General features: G+C 33.0%; 1 protein-coding gene across 5 annotated transcripts in view; it reads left to right on the plus strand.

Moving 5' to 3' along the window:
* RNF38 (ring finger protein 38) overlaps positions 1-14451 on the plus strand; it is a 197055-nt gene extending 182604 nt beyond the window's left edge. For all 5 annotated transcript variants that reach the window (XM_031937189.1, XM_031937199.1, XM_031937204.1 and 2 more), the window contains 3 exons: positions 1677-1798; positions 2297-2396; positions 9982-14451. In XM_031937189.1, coding sequence (XP_031793049.1) covers positions 1677-1798; positions 2297-2396; positions 9982-10044 — 285 coding nt within the window. In that variant the 3' untranslated portion in view covers positions 10045-14451. The remainder of the gene's footprint in view (positions 1-1676; positions 1799-2296; positions 2397-9981) is intronic.
* Positions 14452-19094: the final 4643 nt, after the last annotated feature.

The following is a 19094-nucleotide window of genomic DNA, read 5'->3' on the forward strand; positions in this document are numbered from 1 at the left end:
AGAATTCAAGTTATGATTCTCCTTATTTGTGCCATATGCATTTTTACTACTTATTTGTAGCATATTGCCTGATTAGAGTGCCCTGAAAAATATTTCTAATACTATAGGTTTAATGTGTAGCTTTTTTTTTTTTTAATCTTCTGGCTTTCTAATTAATGTTTGTACTTATTACTGTTTCTTCCAAATCTGTTATTTTGTTTTAACATGTACATTAATTGTTCTGTCAGTTCTATTGCTTTTTTTATGGGTTTTTTTTTTTTTTTGCTTCAATTTTATTTTTATCTATTGATTTTTTTTTTTTTAATTTCATTGTTATTTGCAGCTTCCATAGGTATGACTGAATCTTGGATGGTGTTTTGCAGTTTTCTTGGTTGTTATGTTCTTGTATTTGTTTTTTCCCCTCAATTCTGCTATTAAGGTTCCTTTGTTATCCAATTTCACTTTTCCCTTTTGTTCTTCTGACCCATCCATTGATGTCTCTACTTGGATTTCTAAATCCCTTGATACTTAAGTTCTTTAATAATTAGCAATTTAAAAACATTATTTTTTAATGCTTTTTTTTTTTAAATGAGATTAGGAATAGCACCTGTTCTCATTTACTGGTATGAAGGGTAAAGAGGGACAGATTCTTTAGGCTTCTGTAATTTGCAGTGGATGTAGATAGGTTTGACCTGTTCTTTCACCTGCTCTTAATTCTCTGAGAACTTGATTGAGCTCTAGTGAGCCACAGAAGTCAAGAATTTCCAAGTTTCATCATTTTGAGTATTTTTTCAGTACCTCTACATCTCTTAAAAAGGCTATCTAAAAAGCAAATATAAAATGTTAGGATTTTTTTTCCCTTGATATATTTCCCTATTGCAAGGAAAGAGATTTATAATCATTATATTGATTCTTTATCATTTGTGTTAAAGTCATTGTAGTGGTTAATTTTTAAGTACTCACCAAGGACTATAGTGTATTACGATGTGGAAAATGGAACCATCTTTGAGTCAGCGTGTTCTTGTTCATATCTTCATTTGCCCTGTCCTAGCATCAGCAGTAGCAGTGCACAGTGAGTTGTGCAAATAAGAAAGGGAAAGGAAGAGAATTCAGTTTTGAAATTTTTAAAAAAAACTATTGTTAACAATGCTTTTTCCTGTTTACTCCATGGTTGTTTCCCAGTATTCCTAATCCCTAAAACCTCTTCTATCTGTCCCATAATTTTTTTTAAATGATAGTCTACAGAACCACCTTTTCCCTTTTTTGGCTGTCTATCTAAAATACTGTACATTGGAATCCTGCTTCAGAAGCATTTGAGTAGATAAGTAGGACAAAGTGCAGTGAATAGAGCCCCAGCCCTAGAATCAGGAGTATCTGCGTTCAAGACAGGCCTCAGACACTTACTAGTTGTGTGACCCTGGGCAAGTCATTTAACCTCAATTCCCCCTTTAAAAAAAAAAAAAGGCAATCAAATTAATTACACAGTTGAATAATGGTAGATATGAAATAAATTTTGACTGTACTTTTAGGGAGCCATGTGATTCAAATTGAGTATCTAGCAGATTCTTCAGGTTCTTCTTCCTCACATCCAACTACCATTACATTGTCCTGATGATCAAATATGTTTTATAGAGAAGACATAAAAGTGGTTAATACCAAATCATAAGTAGAATTTTAAATCTCTCCTGCATTCACAGGCATTACTAAATCTGGCAGAACGACTGGGAGAGGCCAAGCCACGTGGATTAACAAAAGCAGATATTGAACAGCTTCCGTCTTACCGGTTTAATCCGAACAACCACCAATCAGAACAGACTTTGTAAGTTTTTAACTGTTGGTTAAATCTGTGTTAAACATATGTTTTTATCTTCTGAATTTGGATCCTATATTGATCATGGAAAACCAAGTGCTCTTTTTCATTAATTTCATATTCTGTAACTTTTAAGTTAACTCTGAATGGTATAAAAGATAATTCTTTATTGTAGTCATCTTCTGAAGAAGTACCTTTGGGATTTTAAAGTAGGAATTATTTGATGTTTGCCCAGAATATATCGTTATTATAATTGTTGAACTTAAAAAACACCTCTAAGTTGAGTATAAAAAGACTTCTTAAAAGTTTGTTTTAGTTTTACCATGTTTTCAGGATAATTGTATATTAATAATTAATTATTTTAACTTATAACTTAGGAGCATGTAACAGGATTCTGATATAGTTTATGGCAATTTTCAAAATGTCTCCAAAACAACACCCACCCACCCCACCCCCAATATACTTTTTCATGGATAGCTTTATTCCATTGTTTTATTTTCTCTTCAGGTGCGTAGTATGCATGTGTGATTTTGAGTCAAGGCAGCTACTTAGAGTCTTACCCTGTAACCACGAGTTCCATGCCAAGTGTGTTGACAAATGGCTTAAGGTAAAGTAGAAGTTTCTAGAGGATAAATTTTGACATATGCTTTTGTTTTTTGTTTACTATAAATAGGTTCTCCAAAGCTCTCATGTTGAGGTTTGTTTTATGTGGATAATATCATATGGTTGAGTTGCAAAGTACATGCTTTGAAAAGAGGCATGTAAGGAACATTCCAAAATATTACAAAAGCTCATTCCTAAAGTATAAACAAGTTAAGAATAATTTAAGTTCAGTTGAGGATAACAGAAAAAATTTTTCTTAAATTACTGTGCTAGAATCTGACTTGAAAGGAGCCCCAGAAGCCATCTAGTTCAGGGGTCAGCAAACTAGGCCTAAGGGCCATAACTAACTAGTAGCTTTTTGTTGTACCTCCCATAACTAAGAATGTTTTTTATATTTTATAAAAACAGGTGCAGGTCATAATTTGCCAACCTCTGATTTATACCAACCTGTGCCTGCACAAGAATATCCTCTATGACATCTGACCATTTGGGTCACCCAGCCTGTACTTGAAGAATTTCAATGATAGTGAACTTAGTATCTCCAAAAGCAACCTATTCTATTTTTAGATAGCTAGTTGATTGTTAGGTATATTTTCCTTATGTAATGCCTAAATCTTATTCTTTGCTATTTCTACCCTTTGTCCATGGATCTGCTTTGAAGGGTTGTACATTTGACTAGCACCCTCTTAATTCAGGCTTGAGTCACCCATAAGTCACTAAATATTTAATAAAAGGGAGATTTTATAGTTTCTGTAGATATGACCATCACTTTTTTCTCCTCTGGAAACTCATCTAGTCTATAAGCCATCAGGTGTGGGGTAGCTCCCATGACCTTTGGTACCCATGAAGTCTTAAGAGACAGATTCTGTGTGACCAGTACTTGGCCTCTGAATAACCAGGAAGCTGCATCAGGAAGCCAGGGCCAGTCGGGATATGTATCAGCCCTTCACATATTAGAAAATAGATATCATTTTCCATCCCGAGGCAAATCTTCTGACTCAATATCCCCAGATTTCTTAAACTGATTTTCATATGATGTAGTAGGCTGTTCCATAGCTACTAACAGTTCATATGAGTCTGGTCAGTAATACAACAATAACTTCCTTAATCCTGTTTACCTCTTTTAACACAACATAGCATCTGATTAGCTTTTTGGAATGTCATTTCTCACTATTGAGTTATGTTGAATTTGCAATACACTTAAATCATCCAAACTACAGTTTGTCTGACTAGCTACCTACCTCTTCTCCATATTACATTTGTGAAATTGTTGGGGTTTTTTTTTTAACCTAAGTATAATGCTTTTATTTATCCTTATTATATTTCATCTTATGTAGGACTCGGCCTTCTAACTTCTTAAGGTACTTTTAAAATCTGTCATCCATCTAATTGGCTATCCCAGATGATCACATGCAGTTGTAATGAGCATATCATCTATGCCTTTGTTCTAGTCATTGTTAACAAGCATAAATCCCTAGAGCATCACTCTTGAAGACCTCACAATGACTAGACATTTAACCATTAAAAATTTACTGGTTTTCTGCCATTTAAAAAACTATTTAGTTTTAATTCAGTTGATATATCTATTTTATCTAGAAAAAACACATTAAACTTTGTCAAATACTTTCCTGAAATCCTACAAATATGTAGCATTTTCTGATTTACTAATGTAGTACTCAAATGTTCTGATTTCTTTGACTCAGGAATTCCCTTTACAATTCAAATTATGACCCATTCATGCCTGTCCATCCTTGGCCATTTGTCTATGTCCTCCCAAAAATTTACCATAAAAGATCCACTAATTATGCTATGGGCATTTCTCACTTTCTCTCATTATTGTAAGGGCACCATTGGAGCACTCTGACTTTTGCCTTTTTAATTAATCCCTTATCCTTGCCATATCATCAGCACATCTTTTGTAGTTCCTGGATAAGATCTTTTATTCTTGTTCAGCTGTTAGATATGATTAGACATACTTTATAGAACATCCACCCAAATGCATATGGAAATATGCAACAGACCTTCATGTACATGGTTTTCTTGGTGAGTAGAAATAGATCAAACTCCTTTGAGTGATTATGAATCTTTCCCAAGATCCTCTGGAATGTTTTGAGTTTTGATGCAGTCATTGAATTATCTGCAAATAGGCCATCTATTTGAAAGAATTTACCATCCCTAGAAGATCTCCATTCAAATTTGACTCAGAGCTGGATCTACTTTCCATTTCTTCACAGTGGTAGATAATTTTAGTAAGCATTTATCTGTTTTATACCTCACCTGATGTATATGATCAGAGGATCATTGAAATGGGATTGTTCTGTTGTTAATAGCTTACAAGCAATTTTGAATGATTCTGATATATTGAATGGGAGATATCTTGGTGGAAAAGAACTTATAAAGAAGTGTTTTGTTTTGCTAAACCTAAATCCTATTTAAAAAAAAAAAAAGGAAAGAAAAGAAAGTTAAACTGATGTGATCTGTTTTTTGATGAAACAGTATTCTCTATTTTGTTCTATTTTAGCATTTCTAGAAGCTTTCTAAACATTTCTTTAGTAATACATTATAGAATTTTTCCAGGAATTGAAATCATGCTTACTGACCCTAGTTTGCACATCCACTATTGTCCATTTTTTAAAAATTGTAATGATGTTACCCTTTTATTTCCCATTCTCCACAGCCTTTTAAAGAATCTTAATATACTTTAGAACATGGTCCTTCTGGACCTCATGACTTAAATTCACGAAGGACAAATAGCTGCAGTCTTACTGTCTCCCTATTTTATATTGGGTATCTTGGAGATGTATTCCCTTATCTTATTGTGTGAGAAGCATTTTGTAAACCTTAAAGTGCTATACAAATGTGAACTGCTATTTTTTTTTTATCCCAGTCTGTGATTTAATTAGCATAAAGGAATTGACAGTGAGTTGACCCATTCTACCAGTGTAGCTCTGCAGATGTGGTGTTGTTTTTTTTCCATTAAGTTTTAGATAGTTGTAAAGAGGAGTTAGTGATGTGTTAAGGACTACATATTCTTATGTACAGAAAACAAAACTAAGACCCAGGCAGCTCTTTATTTACTATTTATCCAACTTTGTTCATCATCATCATCAATTTCTAATAGAATTCTATATCCAGGAAGTAATCTAGAGCCTGGAAGAATGGGGAAATCAATTCCAATTCAACAAGCATTTTTTTTTTAAGCCAAATCAAGTAAATTGCTTTTAATTATCTTTTTGAGTATTAGAAAAGACTCCTTGGATCTAATAATTTTTTACATTTGAATTGCATTATACAGATTTCAGAGTGCTTTTACAATCTTTAATCCAGAATCTTTACAAAAATCCTATAAAGAAAACAAAATAAGTGCAGTTATCTCCATTTTAGAGAACTAAAGAGACTGGCCTACTAGCTCTTACCTAAAGTTCGTACTACATCTCTCCCACTTCTGTGACTTTGCTATATGCCTGCAAAATCCTGCTTCCTTACCTCTATCTGGGATTAGGGATTAGAATCCCAGTGTCAAGTAATGTGTTGTCTCTACAAGTAGCTTGATTCCCTTGTTTGCGTTCTTATCATCTTCCTCAAATTATCATGTATATGATTTTGTATTCACAAGTGTCCCTCAGTTCAGTGTAAGCTCCTTAAGGGTAGAAATTTTTTTTCATTTTTCTTTGCTTCTTTGCTCAAAGGTATTTATTATTAAAATGATGGCACCAGGCCTAGAATTCAGACCTTTAATTCCCAATCTATTTCTTTTTCTGCTAACATGCTGTCTGTGGTCCTCAAAGGACTTTCATTTATTATACATAAGAAGTTAAAAACATTCTCATATTTTGTTCTTCTCTTCTTCCTTTCTCACTCCTTCTGTCTTTTCTTCTCTTTCATCTTACTATTATCAGACATAAATTTATAAAATAATCTAGGCTTTTGACTTTTACTCTATTCACAATAATTTTATCATTGAATAAATTTAAATGTAGCAAATGATAATATTGTGATTCCATATAAAACAGAACTACCTAAAATGGTTTTCTATTTCCGCCTAGAAGGAAGTGAACTAAAGGAATGTTCAAATGCCTTTACATTTTGCTACACTATAGTTTAAGTTAAATATACAAAATTGTTGAAGCAAAAAAAAAAAGTGTTCAGGGGTTGAAAGTTTGTTTATTCACAAGTCTTCAATCATTGACCTGATTATTGTTTTCTTGGTGATACATGAATGTATCCATGTATACATTATAATTTAGATTCCACATTATGACACAGATTTTTTTTTTTAATTAAAGGTTTTTATTTACAAAATATATGCATGGCTAATTTTTCACCATTGACCCTGGCAAAATCTTCTGTTCCAAATTTTCTCCTCCTTCTCTCTAACCCCTCCCCTAGATGGCAGGTAGTCCAGTACATATTAAATATGTTAAAATCTATATCACAAATTTTTTTAAAAAGCACATATGAGTGTGCACATGCACGCAAACACATGGTTAAGGAGGTATTCTGATATATTCTATCTTCCCATAAGTCTGTTGAAATATTGAAATAATTTCCTCCTTGGAGGAAGTTGCTGTCGAGCTAATATATATACTGAGAATTTTTTTTTCTTTTCATATGTCATAATTTTGTTGTACATAAGCTTGACTGAAAACAAAGTCAAGCATTTTTAAGTGCCTATTTTGGTCCAGTCGTATCTATTTGACTTAATAAGTTTGGAGGTCTGAAGTGATTTCTAATATTGTTTTCCAAGTATGAATATACTTTATTTTATGGACTATTTCTCCTGTCAAAGTTAGAAAGACTAATGGAGTTCTTTGTAAAAGAGAAAAGGAATAAGCACTTATACAGTACCTGCTAGGTACCAGGCATTTAATAGTTTACCAAAGTTCTCATTTTATATTCAACCAAAGACAAACTCTTCACATTGCCTGCCTCTAAATAAAGTTAGATAAGTTCATTTGAAGCTTATGAAATTTTGCTTAGTTATATGTTTCAAGTGTTACTGAGGTGAACTTTTAAAAAGTGTTAAATATATGAATGGAAGGTCAAAATTAAGTAACATCTTAAGCTTTGTCGTCATTGAAGAAAAGTTAAAAAGCTTCTGTTTTTAACAATGACAAAGTGAAAGTTATATATCTATATGTGTGTATGTATGTGTATATATAGTAACAACAGCAAAATGCAGACCTCTCAGTGATCAACATTAAATGAATGAGCTTTATTGGAGTTCTAGGTATGATTGATGCAAAAGGATTCCAAGGAAAAAGATTACTTCAACATAAATAATCTTTTCTTTTTTTTTTTTTTTTTTTATAAATAATCTTTTCTTATGAAGCTTTTATTAGTATACTCATCCCCTAAATTCCTGATCTCAGTGTGATGGTTATTCCTTAGAACTAGTCTGGTAAAGTACAGCCCAGGGCTAAATCTGGTACCTCCTGTATCTGTATTCATAAAGCCCAAGAATGCCCAATAAGCTAAGAATGGTTTTACATTAAAAATAGTTTATTGCATTCCAACTGGATTTGGTCCTGAGGATTATTTGTGAACTTCTTTGCTCTCCCCTCCCTCCATGGAACCATAGGCAGGGGAACTGTTTTGATTTCTTTTTCTTTGTATTCCTAAGGCTTGACATATTGCCTGACACCTGGTAAGTGTCTAATAAATTTAAGCTTATTTGATTTGTCAACATACTTATTAAAAGGCATTTTAGGGACTGGTCCTTTCTTTTTAAAGATATTTACCCCAAATAATCTCTTCAGTAAACCTCAGATCACCTGATAAATGAAAATCATGTGCTTACAAATTACATGTAACTAAAATTGTCTTCCTTACTAGATTGGAAGTTCCTTAAAGTTCATCTGTGTTCATTTTTGTTTTACACCAGTCCTTACCCCTTCCTCCAGGACTCTCCTTTACACATAAACATTTATTTTTTTTCCCCAGGGGAAAATTTTTTTTTAAATTTTGAATTGTAAATTCTTTCCCTTTCTCTAGTCCCTCACCTACCTATTGAGAAGTCAAGCAGTATGATACTCATTATACACTTAGAAACTTTTAATAAATGCCTACTGAATAATTAGTATAGTTTGTGGATTCAAACAAGATCAACATCTTCAAGTGTTAGCTGGCATTGACACCAGATGCATTAGGTAAAAATATGTGAAAATGCTCCTCTCCACCCCATAACTTCACCCATGCAGAAATGAAAGTTGAAACTAATAGTGCACAGATTACATAATCTAAATATTGCTTTGCTTTGCTCAAAAAGAAATTGTTCCACACAAAATTTCCAGATTGTCACTTGATGTCACTGTCATATTTCACAAAAAAAAGTTGCCCCAGTATATCTACTTTTGATTTAATTTCTAACTTTGTTTAAACTTAAGATGAAAGATTTTTCTCTTAAAGGCCACAATCTGATAAACACACACAAATCATGAAGACAGAAAAGGTGATTTCATTTAGGGGCTAGAGTTTTATGACTTTTTTAAAAAATGAAATGGAGACTATTCTATTTAAGATTCTATTAAGTAAATAAAACTTTTAAAAATTTTCAATTATATAACAGTTGTGGCCACTTAAGAGAATAAAGGCAGTTAGTAGAAGAAAAATTTAAGTATGTGAGTGCTCTCATTCCATTATTCTGTCCTTGTAATATCTTTATTCACATAAATTTTTACATTAAGAAGCAATTTGTCATTTTTCTTCTTATTTTAAATTTCAGAGTGTGTTTTGTTTTACATGATGAGTTATTTTGCCCATGAAAATCTGAGTTGACCAATTTGGAAGGCATTATTTTGCTTTAGAAATTTTATGGTGAAACTTCAAAAAATGTAGAATTACTGTATGTTTAGAGTAGGAAGGTTCCTTAGAGATCATCTAGTGTAATCTTTTTTATAATTGAGGAAACAATACCAGTATGGTGAAGTGACTTGTCCAGAGTCATATATGGCTAATAAATAATAGCAAAATCAGGATTCAAACACAGGACCTATTGAGATAATATACACAAAACACTTTGCAAATATGTCATATGTGAACTTATTTATTGTTAACAACAAATCAGGTGGTCTTGCTTCTTCAGTCAATTTGAGTAATCAATCTGAAAGACATTTTCATCAAAAGCCAAATATTGCCTTATTTATCTAATGTTTTTTGAAAGATTTTATTCCTTATCACCTAAAGATTATACTTAATCACATCCAAAGTGAAGCTAAATGTCAAATGTTCCCCAATTCAATCTAATAATAATTCACTTTAATATTTTGATTTACAAATTAGTATTATTTTTCTTAAGTATATATATGAGAAAACTGAGGCATGGAGTGATCTATCCGCTGTTAGTTAACTAGTATTTGTCAGAATTTCAAACCCAATTTTTTTAGTTTCAAGAATTTTTTTTTTTTTTTACTATATTGATTCTCCCAAACTGAATACTTTATTTTGCTTATTAATTTACAACATCAAAGCATCTTTTTAACTATCTTTATTTTAACCATGAATGTTATAATGGAAAGAAAGTTTTTCTTTGAATAAATGTTTTCTAAATTACAACTGAATCAAGTTTTATTTTTGCCTTCATCTTACAGGCAAATCGTACCTGCCCAATTTGTCGAGCTGACGCATCAGAAGTGCATCGTGATTCAGAATGACCAATCTAAGAGCACAAATTTAGTTTGGGTGTTCCTCATCACATGTATATATGGACTCCATTGAATTTACCTGTGTGGCTTCCAGCCTTCCCCTTACCAAAAAGGTCAATGGACCTTTCTTTGCACTGTGTGATTTAATTAATTATAAAGCTTACATACAATTAGTGGTCACAATTATGGGATTGTTATACTAACAGTGTGATTGGAACTCCAAAGACTTTTTCTTTAGCTTAATTTTGTGTGTGCACTAACATTCCCTGGTTTTTGTGTGATCATTCCGAGTGTTGCTGCAAGATTACTGTGGACGTGATCTTAGCATGTGCTTTTATAAAGAGTGGTAGCTCCAAACAATATAGCAATCTACCTTATATAGAGCCTTCAGAAACTGTGAGTGGAAATGAATGAAATGTATGAATCTGATGGTAATATATCCATGTATGTGTGCCAGTGTGGAAGTATTTGTGTGAGGGTATGGTAGCATAATGTATGTGTGAGATCCTATATACCAGCATGTACTGAGAATGTGTGTAGTGTTAATTATGCTGCATTGTATAATCTTGTGTGTTATTTAAGCAGTACTAGTACTGTACACTGGTTTCTTTCCTCATTGGCTGTGCACACTGAATGCTAAGGGTGCATCATTTAGAAGCATTTAATATTCTCTCCCCCAATTCCCTCCCAACATAATTAATGATACAAAGACCATTTTATTCTTCAGGTGGCTATTATACTTTCCTTTCCCCCTTTTTTTTGGTGGTCTCAACTCCGGCCACTTATAGAAAAAGTGTACCAGGATCTAATTTTTAGATTCTCTTATGAGAGTGAATTTTAAAATGTTTGCTATTAGAAGGGTGCAATATCACACATAATCAGTTAGCAATATTAACATATTCAATCAGTTATTTGAATGTTGATTATGTTCCTGTCTCCTTAACATTTCCAGCTACCTTATTAAATAAAGTACCTGTGATTTTTTTTTAAATGGTTACATTTTTATTCTTGTAAAGATGTTTCATTAATTTGTTACTAAGGATTTCCCCAGTCCCATGCAGTCTCAACTCCTGAAAATTAGACATTGTCTTTCACCAGAATCTAAATTTGTTAACCAGTTTAAACTTGGATTTCTAGCACATATTCCTAGTTATATATAGCTGAAGCAAAATTAAATTAAAACAAAATTGTGAAGAAATGACATTTCTCTTTTTATAAAGTATTTTGACTAAAATTTTGATTCTGAATCTAGTCTAGCTAGTGCTTTTGGAGAATAACATTCCCCCATTGTAAACCTTTTAATTTGTGCTGCATGGATAAATTCCATGATGAGACCCCTGCTTTTTCATTTTCAAATATGGGATTAGAGACATATTTTTTTTTCCCTTGCATGAATGAGTAAAGTGTAATACAATCAGTGTCCAGGATGTTAGCAGTATAAAAGAGGATTCTGTTCTTGGATTAGAACAAATAATGCTGTGAAAAAGGAGTTAACCTCTCTTCAATTGACCTGAATAATATTATAGTTGCAGTTTTGAATGATCTGATTCACTTACTATATCTCGGATTGCTTTACACTGTTTCAATTAGATTGAAAAGAGTTACATTTCTTGAGTCCCTCTGCTTTTTACTGTGGGTGAACGTTGTCACTTTGGTTGCAGTACCTGAGCAGCACACTTACTTAGCAATCTTGTCCCAGCTTTAAGTTCCTTGTATCATAACTTTGGATGCCATTCAGCTTTAGCGTTAGTTTTTTTTTTTTTCAGACAGTGTTATTGCTACCACCATGCTGCTTTGCCCTCTTTTGAAGGCTCTACAGACTAATCGCAACATGAAGTTGAGTAATGTAAAACAAGCACAATTTTGCCCATTTTTTCAGACACTGTTGATTTCTACCTAATGAAAACAAGAAGATAAAATTATAAAATTTTTTGATCTGCCCATATTTGTCAGATTCTAAGAGCACTAATGAAATAAAACAATGATTAAAAAAAAATATACAGCATACTATTTTTTAAACTGTTATAGACCCTTCCCCCAAAATGTGGTAGAGTGGAATTATTGACACAACCAACCACAAACCAATTAAATCATGTATAGTTAACCTTTATTTTTTTAAAATAAGGAAATCATGTTTAAAATTGCATATGCCACACATCTTATACATAGACTCTTTTATATAGCTGCAAAAATATCTTTTTATCTGTACAGATCTAACAATAACACGACTACACTCAGTATTCACTTTATTGAAGCATGCAAATAAAGCACTTTTTCTAATTTAGATAGAAATACATAATTAACAAGGCACATTGTACTAATATTTAGATAAAGTACTTTTTCCCCCCTTGAACTTTAGAATTCTTGTCATAATGTCCCTTTTCTAGTCAAGTTCTGTGAAGCAGTTGACAGTTTAGGGGGCAGGAAGGACTAATTTGGTAAAATACTGAATTTAATTGTTGCACTCTGGTAGCTAATCTGAAATTTTTAAAAATAATTATTTGCATGGGACTCCTGGAAATGTATGCAGATTTATTTCATGTGGTTAGTGTGTGTTTAAAGCACACAAGCATGTGTTCTGAACCAGCTCAGACTAGCTACATTGAACCTCCCCTATTGTGGCTGACAAAAGGGGAAGGAAAAGGGTTTCGTGTTCAGCTGTTACTGCCTTTGAATTAACGCACACTTATGTATTTGACTCCACACCCCACAGTGGTAATTCACAGTACCAGAATCTAATACAATATTTGTTTTTTGCCTTTCCCCTATTTCCTTCCAAAAGTGAAAATGATTGGCTTTGCCATCTTAGCTCTGCTATGTTGTTGCATGAATTGTCAACTTGATTTGATTATTTTTGAAAAAGAGATGTCAAGGCCTCCAGATATCAAAATCTCATTTTCTTACTGCAAGTTTTTCAATCAAAATGGGGGAAATGTATAAGTATATGTAGGTTTTATACAATCTCTTAACTGTGATTTGATAAAGCTCTTAAAATTTAGGCCTCTTGTAAATAACTTTGGATGGGATCTGCCAACTCAGTTTCATTTTAAGAAAATATTTTTGATGGAGATATCTCTGGGCCGCCATGAGAACGGTTTTTATTTTTCTTTTGGTACATTCAGTTACCTCATTTTGCTATTTGTTTCAAATTTGCTAATGATTATGAAAGCTTATGAGTTTTTTGTTGGAAATCATATTTGTTGAGTCTTTTTCTCATTGTACTCTATTGTATCATTTAATGTAGTTTTAAATGTATTATAAATACTTGTAACCAAATCATTTGAAGGCTTGATAAATTTTTAACAAAATTTGTACATTTTTTATGAAAGTTACTAGTAATGCTTTACTAAGTAGTGCAATGAATTTTTATTTTTAATCCCTGTGCCCTATTTTGGAGTTGAGAGGGTTGTTCAGTAATAAATGTATGATGTATACTTAGCATTTCTTGTCATTCTTCCTTGTTTTATATTTGGGTTATAAGCAAATTATACTTAGAGCCTCCCAATTTTAATTGTTTCTATAAAATTCTTAGTGTTTAGAGGATGCAGTGTACCTCATTCATACCCTAAATTGAACAGTGAAGTACAGAACACAGGGTGTCCCAAAAATCATAGTGTAGTTTTAAGCATTAAACATTAAGGCTTTTATAAAGTTAGCCCCACACTACGATTTTAGGGACACTCTGTACAGTATGTGCTTGCATTTAAAAAGCCTTTTATTAAGTAGGTAGCTTTGTGCTAGGTGTACATATATAACAAAAATGCTTATCAGGCTTATAAAAGGTGGCAGCCTGGTTCACCACATTGCTGCTTGTCTAGATGTGTGTTCATGTTTCTTTTTTATGTGCTACCAGTAGAGATGGAACAGAAAAACACCTTGGGGTGTCAGTCACAAATGTTTCATTATCCAGAATTGTGGTTTGTTTTCAGATTTTTTTTTTCCATTTTGTTTTCTCGGTAACTTGGGGCAAGGGATGGATTATGCCCCGACTATACATAGAATTCTTTTTTCTCAGGCTTGATAGCCCTCCTAGCTTTCTCTCCCCAGGAGATACTACTTTTCTTTACTTACTTATATGTTTATCTTCTTGATTACATAAAATTGTTTCACAAGCATATTATGATCATCTAAAACATAATGGAGTGGATGTACAAGAAAGAAGAATTGGGATTAAAATAAATAGAACTTAATTTTCCTCCTCTTTTGGGAGGGGTTACCCTAGGGAGAAAGACAGCCTGTGTGAATCAATGCATTTACAAGGCAAGCTAGGCAAACTAGTCAAGGAATAACTACCATAGATATCTTGCAAAGCATGAATAGGCCCTAAATGCTCTCTGTTTGTCTTGGATCACAATTGGGAATTCATAGTCCAAGTAAACCCCCTGACAGATGTTCTAAAATAAAATTGGAAACCTTTCTTGTCACTTGTTTTTTTCCTTCATTTATGGCCTTTATATGATTTTTCCTCCCCCATTAAACGTCATTTATGGTTCTGATTGTAAAAGTGTCTGCTTCCAAATCTTTTTCTTCATAACAATGTGATTCCCTCTTTGCAGCAGATAAAGTTTTTGTAGTTTATTTGGTTTGTAAAATTTGAATATGTTTTTGTAACCTAGTGAACCTATCGTGTGTTGGTCCTTATGAGAAAATCTGTGTTTTGGAATAATACTGCACCTACAGAATTATAATTTTGTAACTAAAAGGGGACCTTAGAGATAATTCAACCCTTCATTTTCCAAATGAGAGTACTTATATTCTGAAAGATTAATTGATTCATGCCATTTAACTGATAACTTGCAGAACCAGGAATTTGAACTTTAATCAAGTAATAAAGTTTAAATATAAATTGGTTTTTTAGACAGGTCATCTGATTCCAAAGTCCAGTACCATTTGTCAGTTATTTCTAGTGATGGCTTAAAATGATTTCCTTCTTAAGCATTGTTCATATCTATATAATGCTTGATAGTTTACAAAGCACTCCCCTCACAATAACCCTAAGAAGTAAGAAGTATAAGTTCGTAGGATCATGGTGAATGGACATTTATTTAAAGACATATTTAAAGATGTCTTCAATGTTCTCAAACCACTAAGATTGATTAGCTTTCTGGTGGCTGCTTAAATGAATGTAATTATGCTACTTTTGTATACCTACCATTTTGAGCTTACAAACAAAATGAAACCCCTCTGGCAGCTGTTTGAACAGAATGTAGGATCATTTGTTAGGAAGAAGGCTACCTCAGTCTTTTCTGGGGCAAGTAACCCTGTCTGTTCTACTTTTTCACAATAATACTCTTGGGGAGGAGAGGAGCATCACAAAAAAGGCCATCTTAGAGAAACTTCAAGAAAAAAATTTCAAATGGGTTTAAAAGCAACTATGGCAGGAGGACTTATTTCCCCCCTTCCCTGCCCCCCCAGAAAATGCAGGGCTTTTCAGACTATTTCAGGTTCCATGGGAATATTTTGCTGAATTGTAAATTGGTAAATTGTGAATTTTTTTCATATTTTAAATTTGGGGGAATATTATTTTTGAAACCAGCTTCTTTCTCTTTAATCTCCAAATTATTCTTCTCATTACCACTTAAAGAGTGTACTTATTCTTCAGTCCAACAATCCAGCTGGGGTTGTCCAGAAACTAAATGATACAAGTGTTACTGGAATTGGTCCCAGCAGGGTCTTTATTAGTTCCTGTAGTTGGCACTACAGGAGTAGTAGGGAATGGGAAATTATAGGGAGTGGGGGAAAAAAGATGCTATTGTCTACTCAGCCAGGTGTAGGAAGTTTGGGTTAGGCTAAATATTTCAAGGCTTAGGGTACCAGAAGTCCTTGTTAGTTCCAACCAATGGTTGTCCCCTGGGAGGAGGTCTCCTCAGACCAACCAGAATGCTGCTCTGTTTTTTATGATAATAAAGCTGATTTTGACTGGTCTCTTGGTAATTCCTACCTATCAAACCTGCTCTCCCACTGCATCACCATCTGTAGGTATAAAATTGTTTATATCTGTTTTACCAGAGAAGGAACAATATAAACATAGAAAAATTTTAGTTGTTCTCAGCTGTTGCCAAAACCTAATGTTAATCCAAATTAGAACAGAAATAGCCCTGATAGAAATCTTTCTCCGTCCTCAGCAAGTGACTCCTTAAATTGGAACAAAGACTCTTCTTTTACTTGATTATTTAATCATGAAAGACTTAAGTGCTCTGAGATGGAAGTGTCACATTAAGATGGCTGGCAAGTTGACTGACAATTTTGTTAATAAGCTTTTTTTTAATTTAATTTTTTTATTATAATAACTTTTTATTGACAACCCATGCCAGGGTAATTTTTTTTTTTACAACATTATCACTTGCACTCACTTCCGTTCCAATTTTTCCCTTCTCTTCCTCCACCCCCTCCCCTAGATGGCAAGCAGTCCTATATATGTTGAATATGTTGCAGTGTATCCTAGATACAATATATGTGTGCAGAACCAAATACTTCTCTTGTTGCACAGGGAGAAATGGATTCAGAAGGTATAATAACCTGGGAAGAAAAACAAAAATGCAAACAGTTTATATTCATTTCCCAGTGTTCTTTCTTTGGGTGTAGCTGTTTCTGTCCATCATTGATCAATTGAAACTGAATTAGGTCTCTTTGTCAAAGAAATCCACTTCCATCAGAATGCATCTTCATACAGTTTCGTTGTTGAAGTATATAATGATCTCCTGGTTCTGCTCATTTCACTCAGCATCAGTTCATGTAAGTCTCTCCAAACCTCTCTCTATTCATCCTGCTGGTCATTTCTTACAGAACAATAATATTCCATAACATTCATATACCACAATTTACCCAACCATTCTCCAATTGATGGGCATCCATTCATTTTCCAGTTTCTAGCCACTACAAAGAGGGCTGCCACAAATATTTTGGCACATACAGGTCCCTTTCCCTTTAGTATCTCCTTGGGGCATAAACCCAGTATAACCTCTGGGTCAAATATCGTTTGATAACTTTTGGGGCATATTCAGATTCTCCCAGAATGGTTGGATTAGTTCACAACTCTACCAACAATCCGTGTCCCAGTTTTCCCATCTCCTCAAACATTTGTTATTTTTTTCCCTGTCATCTTAGCCAATCTGCGGTGTGGTATATCTCAAGTTGTCTTAATTTGCATTTCTCTGATTAATAGTGATTTGGAACACTCATATGAGTGGTAATAGTTTCAATTTCATCATTTGAAAATTGTTCATATCCTTTGACCATTTATCAATTGGAGAATGGCTTGGTTTCTTTTTTTTTTTTTTTTTTTTTTTTAATTTAAACCAAAGGATATATACATGGGTAACTTTGCATTAACAATTCCAAACCTCTTGTTCAATTTTTCCCTCTTCCCCCCCCCTCAAATGGGGATGCCAGTAGATTTAAATTATTAAATATAATTAGATCATAATAATTGAAAAACAATTTTGCTGTACAAAAGAATCAGACTCTAATTTTGTACAATTAGCTTGGGGAAATCAAAAATGCAGGTTATAAATATAGGGATTGAATTAATTAATGGTTTTGTTCTCCCGGTTCTTTTTCTGGTATCTGTTGTTCATTACTGCTCCATTAGAAATTTTGGTTGATCTTGTTGTGAGGATGGCCTGATCCATCAGAACTGGTCATCATCTAGTATTTTGTTGAAGTATATAATGATCTCCTGGTCCTGCTTTCATTTCACTCCAGCATCGTTGTTAAAGTCTCTCCAGGCCTTTCTGAAATCATCCTGTTGGTCATTTCTTACAGAACAGTAATATTCCATAATTTTCATATACCACAATTTATTCAGCCATTCTCCAACTGATGGACACCCATTCAGTTTCCAGTTTCTAGCCACTACAAAAAGGGCTGGAATGGCTTGGTTTCTTATAAATTAGAGTCAGTTCTATTTTGAAGATAAGGCCTTTATCAGAACCTTTAGCTGTAAAAATGTTTTTAACTTTCTTCCCTTCTAATTCTTTTTCATTAGTTTTGGTACAAAAGCTTTTAATTTGATGTAATCAAAATTTTTTATTTTTGATCAATAATGGTCTCTAGTTTTTCTTTGGTCAAATTTCTTCCCCTCCCATAGGTGTGGAGATAAACTATCCTATATTCCTCTAATTTATTTATAATTTGTTCTTTACCTAAATCTGGACCCATTTTATCTTATCTTGGTATACGTTGTTGTGTGGGTCCATGCCTAACTGCCACACTGTTTCCAGTTATCCAGCAGTTTTGTCAAATAATGATTCTTATCCCAAAAGTTGGGATCTTTGGGCTTTCCAAACCAGTTCTATAGTTGCTATTCTGTCTTGTGAACCCTAACCTTTTCCACTGATTAATAATCTATTTTTACCTACCAAATAGTTTTGGTGACTGCTGTAATTATAGTTTTAGATCAGGTACAATGACCAACCTTCATTTGATTTTTTTCATTAATTCCTTGAGATTCTGACATTATTTATGAATTTTGTTTTTTTTTCTAATCATTAAAATATTTTCTTGGAAGTCTGATTTATAAACAAAAAAGTAGATTAAATATTTTATCTTTATTATATTAAAAGGCATAAAAGATAATATTTTCAAATTTTTAAGTCTGACTTTATTTTGTGGAAAGTTTTTTGTAATTTTGCTCAATAATTCCTATTTCTTTTGGTGATGATTCCAAATATTTTATGCTTGACAATTATTTTGAATGGATTTCTCTTTGTATTCTTTTTGGTTTTTGTTGGTGATGTATAAAATGCTGAGGATTTATGGGGATTTTTTTTATACCCTGCAACTTTGCTAATTTGAATTATTTCTAATAGCTTTTAGTAGAATCTCTGGGGTTCTCTAAGTATCCATCATATCATCTGCAAAGGTGATTTTTGATTTCCTCATTGCCTCTTTTTTTCTTTAATCTCTTTCTTGACTCTTATTCTGGGTAGTGTTTCTAATACAATATTGAATAATAATGGTGATAGTGGGCAACCTTGCTTCCAGATCTTACTGGGAAAGATTCCAATTTTTCCCCATTGCATATGATGCTTACTGATGGTTTTAAATATATGCTCCTG

The sequence above is a fragment of the Sarcophilus harrisii genome, chromosome 1, assembly GCF_902635505.1.
Source record: "Sarcophilus harrisii chromosome 1, mSarHar1.11, whole genome shotgun sequence".
Taxonomy (NCBI): Eukaryota; Metazoa; Chordata; class Mammalia; order Dasyuromorphia; family Dasyuridae; genus Sarcophilus; species Sarcophilus harrisii.